The 6,961-nt window shown below is 39.8% G+C and overlaps 1 protein-coding gene across 2 annotated transcripts in view; it reads left to right on the top strand.

The window, feature by feature from the left end:
• LOC111390971 (BTB/POZ domain and ankyrin repeat-containing protein NPR2-like) overlaps positions 1 to 928 on the top strand; it is an 8,043-nt gene extending 7,115 nt beyond the window's left edge. For both annotated transcript variants that reach the window (XM_023016105.1, XM_023016106.1), the window contains exon 6: positions 404 to 928. In XM_023016105.1, the coding sequence (XP_022871873.1) occupies positions 404 to 693 (290 nt within the window). In that variant the 3' untranslated portion in view covers positions 694 to 928. The remainder of the gene's footprint in view (positions 1 to 403) is intronic.
• Positions 929 to 6,961: the final 6,033 nt, after the last annotated feature.

The following is a 6,961-nucleotide window of genomic DNA, read 5'->3' as shown; positions in this document are numbered from 1 at the left end:
GAAAACATCATGATATTACAGAGAATATGAATAGATCTCCGTATCACTACCATCCCATCAAACTTAAGATGGTGTTTTAGAAATCAGCTTGAGTCTAAAAACTTTATAGCATAGAAGTCAATGACTGTTGCAACAGAAGAGGTCAAATTTCGAAACTGCATGGGAGGATAAAGTTTAATAAGGAAATGTGCAACCGGTGAATAAAAGAACCTCAAGAAGGGTCAAGAACTGGTTAAACAAAAGAAAACTTTGAAATAAAGTCAAAAACCAGTCAGTAAGAACAGAACTTTGTGACAAGTTTAAGAACCAGCTGATAAATAGATCCGTAGGAACAAGGTCAAAAATGGGTTCATAAAAGAAATATTGGAATCTAAATTATTTTCTCTCTCTTCTTTAATGGCAGTGGAGAAAGCCCGACGCTTCTTCCCCAACTGCACAATAGTTCTGGATAGGCTCTCGGAGGACGATACTATAGGTGCTATGTTATTGGAGAAGGGCACTCCAGAGGAACAGAGGATGAAAAGAATGCGCTACATGGAACTCAAGGAAGATGTAATGAAGGCATTCAGCAAAGACATGGCTGAAAATAACTGGACAAACTTATCCTCGTCTTCCTCATGCTTGTCTTCTCCAAGGACTGGTAAAATTCACAAAAGCAGAAAAAAAAAAAAGGTTATTAAGCAACCTTTTTAACCTTGAAACTTTGTTTCTTATAGGTTCCTTTCTCCCATCACTATGCTATATTGTGCTTTCTTATTTATCTCTTTGTTAAGTACCTAGTGACTGGAAGCATATAAACTTGTAGCTATTTCCTTGGAGCTCATAGTCCTGTAATATAATGTTTGGCATTGTGAATTTCGATTGGTGAGACTTGGAATAACAGTGGATTGATTGTGTAGCGATTTCAAATTCCTTTATTTTTGTGATATCTTATACTCTTGTCCAAAATACGACTAGTTCTTTGTTGTCCTCGGGTTTGTAATGTAAATGAACTTATCTTGGGAAAAATAATCCATCGAAGTGTCTTTTCGACCTTCTTGTGTCTTAAGTTGATTTATATTATATCAACTTATTTTTTAGCAGGTGTTTTGTCTCCAATTTAATACAGGGATCAAATTGATCGTGTGTTATGATTCCAATCTCAAAGTAAAAGAGATTTGTCTGCCAAACAAGGATCTTTCCATTCTTCCACCAAAGTTTTTGCATGGAATCTAGTTCTATTGTACACTTTTTCCCTATAGATCGCGCTTTCATACGCATATAGGTAATTTTTATGTAACAAAATTATTAGACGATAATATAGTTTTCCCTAATTTTTGCCTCACGGGAATTGGAAGTTCTTAAATGAGAAGTACTTGCAAAATTGACATGTTTTACATTGAATTGGACTCGACTCCGTGATCATATTAAGAAAAGATAGACGTGTTCAGCATATCAAACATACTACAAATTTGACAAATAACATTTGTAAGCCACTTCTAAGTTCACGATGATAGAATTGCTCAAATTGCTTAAGAAATTGAACTCGACCACGCACTGTCTCCCAGAACCCAAATTGAAGGGTTTCAGAGAAATTGTGCAACATTTCATTCGCTGGGTGAAAACGAAGAAAAGAAGAATGAGGGTACTGCAAATAAAATATGGCTTCAAAAATTATTAATAATTAATAAGAATTATGAAATTTGCAAGCATACTTGATGAACGACAGTCTGTCACACAGTAAGTGTCATATTTGTCAATAAATTAAAATACTTTCCAACATCTTTTATTTTTATTTTATGACGGGAGGAACCCACAGCCGCTACGTTTTCGGTGCGCACTGAGTAAACCCTCAAGTTGACGCAACAGTCTGCAAATCACGCCAGCCAAGTAAATCGTCCAGTGCTACAAGCTCGATCGAGAAAGTGTTGATAGAGAGAATTGAACTCGTGACCAAACGCTTCCGTACTCACCTGCTCCACCAACTCAGCCATCCCATGAGGGGTAAATACTTTCCAACTTTATTAGAGAATGTAGTAGTGCTATGTAGTCTGTAATCCATTGACATTGCTTATAAGCAGCATTACTTATAAAGATGCGACGGAGCGTAATGTGGCTTGGGAAACTTATTTATACATAACCAAGTTCAAAGTAGTAATGCTTTCTGCTCTCTTATTTATAAAATACACAAAAATTTTCCAATTTTTTCTTGTGTTACTTTAAATATGTCTTGCCTTAATCTTATTATCGGTTGTCAAATACTTTACCTCTACACTAAGCTTGAAGGGTGCCATAACATGTTGCCTGCGATGGGTGAGAAATTAGGAGACGTTATGGTCACATAGTGCTTGAAATCTACGAGTCTATGAGCTGTGAATTTCACTCTATATCGAGATCTAGTCTATACGACAATGGTTTTCCGAAACTTCTTATCCAAAATTGCACAAAAAGAGTAACAATTGTTTCATCCTAATAAATTTCAAATTCATACAGAACAAAGGTGATTAAGTAAAAGAGATACGTGATCTAATGAATCACACAATCTGATCAAATTACAAATATGAGATAGATCAACAAGTTGTTCCTTCAAATTTAACAATTATTTTTCTGCAATATTACCCTTTATTCGCGACTAACGTTGGGAAAAATGATATAACGATCATGTCCTATCTAATTTCTCTATTCACTAACCAAAGGACATATGTAATTGGTAATTTATTAATATGTTAAATGAGAAAAAGTTGTACCTTATATCAAGAAATTCTCGAAGGTCGAGGATCAATTCGCTTTATAAAAGATAGCGTTGAAATTTATGAATCAGTGATATTACTCTTTCAAGGATGTCAGTTATCAAATGTTATTTCATACACAAAGGCAAGAAAAGAAAAATCAACACATCGTGGAGAGACTACTAGCACAAAAGAATTATAGAATGTTCATAGAGAAATTTTAAAAAATAATAAAACTGTAAAATACAATGTCATGTAGATTCCCAAAAATTCTTTCTAAATCCTTGAACAAGCAAGGTTGCGTATTGTCTATATATCAAGAAATTTGATCAACCAACCGTAGAGTAGTGAACAGAGTATCATTCTATGAAGATTGTGTAAACCGTTTGTGGCTCACATGGTCAATGTAAAATTAAATACATTTTAAGTTTAAATTGTGGATTAATTAACTGGAAAGATAACTTCCCATTTGGTTAAAGAAGGGAAGTTATTGTAGGAGAAAACTACCCACTTTCATGATGGATGGGAGTTGTTTGGTGGTTGCCTATATATATGCCAAATGATCCCTAGCCAAACCCGTACAAAAATCCCTGCAAAATTTTCTCTCTAAAAATTGAAAGTCCTGTGTTTTACTTCTATCAAGTTAAAGGGTTATAAAGTGGGTATTGGCTGGAAGACCTTTGGTGCCTCAATGACTCGTTTCTATTGCAAATAATCAATTAAATCTTGAATAACATGGCTGAAGGTACGCATTTTAATTTCTTACATATTGTTGCATCTAGAGCATGAAATTTCATATCTTTTTAATCGTTACCCCCAATAGTATCGAGCTTTTTTCGTATGCTACAATATTTTTGTCACTAGGAATGTGTATCTAGAGTATGTTTGCGTGATCTTAAAAGTTAAAAGTCGACTCTTAATATGTCCAACCGTATTGGATTTCAAGGAATTAACACAACGTTAAAAATATTTTGTAAAATTTCATTCCATGAAAAAATTAAGTAATAATGAACATAATGGTGTTTTAAATAACAACCTTACTTAACGTAAAATAATAAAATCCTTCATATTAATAACACTAATGATAAAAGAAATTAACAATAAAAATATTATGCAAAAAACAGAAAAGATATCATTGGTTGTGTCCACCCAAATCCTTTATTCTGCGATTTATTTGTTTAATTATTTATAAGCAAAATGTATGATCACATTCTAAAAAATCTACGAAATAAGTGAACTATTGCATTCTCATATCACCTAAATTTATAAATTTCTCTACATGTCGAAGTTTGGCATCTATTGGTATTGTTGTTTGTTGATCCCAAAAAGTGTTGCCAACAGATGCCGGTTCCACCCGCGCACACGTGGGTGAATGTCCAACACGCTAAGACACGTGGACGGTCTAAAATGAGCGGTTCAAAAGGCGTGGGAGTAGCCCAACGACGCAGGACGGTGACGTTCGAAATCCGGCAGGTTGTTCGTGATCCGATTGTGCAATAATTACCAACCGGTGTTCGTAAATGTATATGTAAATGTGTATAAACTCAATTTGTGTATTGCAAGTAAATGAGAAAGAGTTGAGTAAAGTGTAGTTCTTTGTATTGATTCTTGCATTAACCTTTTAATGTTACACAAGGAAAGTAATTATAGTGGTACATGTAAAATGGGAGCCCTTGGATGAGGTGTCACGTGGCCTCATCTCTTTGATTTAAATATCTTATCAGGCCTGAGGTTTGACTTGCTAGCTTGTAGCGCATTTATTGCTTGTGCAGAGCCCCTATACTAGTGACAAGACTTTATGACAAACGTTCCATCAATCATTCGAATAAGATCTTTATGCAGACGATCTCTTGGGAGAAGTGAACATGGAGGACACTCCCTTGTGGTTCGGAGGCTCCTGCATCAGCTTCGGGGCTTCGGCCATTTCACACAATACTTCCGCTTGAGGGTTTCAGCTATCTTCAACTAGCTTCAGCATCATGGCTTCGGTTCATGGGCCTTGGCATGTGGACCTCGGGTACGTTCACAGGCCTCGGTAAAAAGGCGCCTCGGCTAGTGGACTTTGGCTTGAAGGGCTTCGGCCATTGCCCACCTCGGCAATATATGCCACCTCGGCTCTAGTGCCACGTGACTCGGCCTGAGTGGGCCATTGGCCCAGATGGATTGGCCAAGTATGACAACGCGCAACAATAGTCCCCCAAGTCCAAGTATGGATATTTATATCAGAGTTGGAATTAGAAATGTGTTGCCGTGGGTGAACGATGAAGAGACCGAGGCTGTGTTGATGTTGAAGATGACATTGAGGTGGTTGTAAAATCGAACCTGACTTGTTGGCTGAATGTTGAAGTTGAAGTCGAGGTGGTTGGGAAATCGAACCTGCGAGGTTTGTTGGCTGAATGTTGAAGTTGAGGTCGAGGTGGTTGGGAAACCGAACCTGCGAGACTTGTTGGTTGAATGTTGTAGTTGAAGCCGAGGTGGTTGGGAAACCGAACCTGCGAGGTTTGTTGGCTGAATGTTGTAGTTGAAGTCGAGGTGGTTGGAAAACCGAACCTGCGAGGCTTGTTGACTGAATGTTGTAGTTAAAGTCGAGGTGGTTGGAAAACCCAACCTGTGAAGCTTGTTGGCTGAATGTTGAAGTTGAAGCCGAGGTGGTTGGGAAACCAAACCTGCGGCCAAGGTGGTTGGGAAACCGAACCTGCGAGACTTGTTGGTTGAATGTTGTAGTTGAAGCTGAGGTGGTTGGGAAACCGAAGCTGCGAGGCTTGTTGGCTGAATGTTGAAGTTGAATCCGAGGTGGTTGGAAAACCGAACCTGCGAGGCTTGTTGGCTGAATGTTGTAGTTGAAGTCGAGATGGTTGGGAAACCGAACCTGCGAGGCTTGATGGCTGAATGTTGAAGAAGTCGAGGTTCAATGGTAATGATTGTGCCTCGATAGTTGTGCCAATGATTTGATGTTTTGTGCTTGTTTTCGAGGAAAAGTGGCTGAACTGTTACAACTTCCAAGGTGCCTACGGCTGTCGAATTAAAAACACAATTATGATGGTAGCTAGAGCTTCTAGAAGCAGACGCGTTAGATGGGGCGCGTGGGAGGCACGCTTGAATATGAGGCGTAGGTTTGAAAAATCGTTTGAATTCAACGCCTTGGATTTGAATTACAATGAAAGGCTCAGATTGACCGAGATTCGATCTGACGGCTGGGGTTCATCCTGGACATCTATAAAAGGTGAGAAAATTCTATTTTTCAGGATTTTTGAACACTTGCAATCTGATTCTCTCTCAAAATCTTGAACTTTCTGGCTTTGAGGCTGCCTGTTCTTTGATTTTTCGGCCTATCTCCGTTCGCGTAGTTCTTCCCTTAGGTATTATTCGCAATAAAGCCCTTTTGTTGTGTTAATATTGTGGAATGGAGTCCACCTCGGGTAGGGAGCTAGTAACTGTAGCGTCGTTTGATTATGGGGTCAGTCAGAGGGGGGATGTCAAGGCTGATAGGTACTCCATGACTGAGGAGCCAGTAGATTATACCGAAGAGTGGGGGGCATCTAGGGTGCCTTCAAGTATGACGTGGAAGAGGTTGGGGGAGATTAGGGAGAGTTACAGTGTCCCCCATACTATAGAAATGTTAGTTCTCGAGCCGAACGAGCGGGCCTACTATCCGAGGCCCGGTTGTGTGGCAGTCAGTGAATACCTGTTTAAGGCAGGTATGCGTCTTCCTCTGCACCCCTTCTTTAGGGCGGTGCTGAGGAATTTCATGTTGTGGCCGACCTAGGTTTTGCCAAATGGGTGGAGCCAGTTGGTTGGCTCGTACTTCCTGTGGAAGGAGGTGTCACTTGGGGAGGACATGCCTCTCCATGTATTCATGACCCTTTTCCAGCCCCGGGTCATAGGGAAGGAGTCCAGGGGGAGGTATTACCTTACACCTTGGGGGGCTCACACACCCTTTGTGATGGGACTGCCTTCCTCCATCAAGGGGTGGAAGGAGTCCTGGTTCTGGGTGTGAGGAAAGTGGCAGGCAGTGGAGGGGGACAAAGCCCTTTCTTGCATAGTGTCGACCCAGTACTACGAAACTCATGAGTCTCCCAGCCCCTGCTTGTACTTCTGAATTGAATGCTTGAACTTTTCTAACTGTTGGGGGTTTCCATTGCAGATAGTAGTACGAGGTTCGAGCTCAGCAGGGAAGAGTTCGAGGTGATAGAAGACATCTACAAGAGGCCCTTGAAGCTCCGCCACTTTGACCACCTGATCGACAGGAGTCA

Source organism: Olea europaea, unplaced genomic scaffold, assembly GCF_002742605.1.
Source record: "Olea europaea var. sylvestris unplaced genomic scaffold, O_europaea_v1 scaffold732, whole genome shotgun sequence".
Classification (NCBI taxonomy): Eukaryota; Viridiplantae; Streptophyta; class Magnoliopsida; order Lamiales; family Oleaceae; genus Olea; species Olea europaea.
The sequence above is the reverse complement of the archived record's forward strand: the minus strand, read 5'-3'. Positions and strand labels throughout refer to the sequence as shown.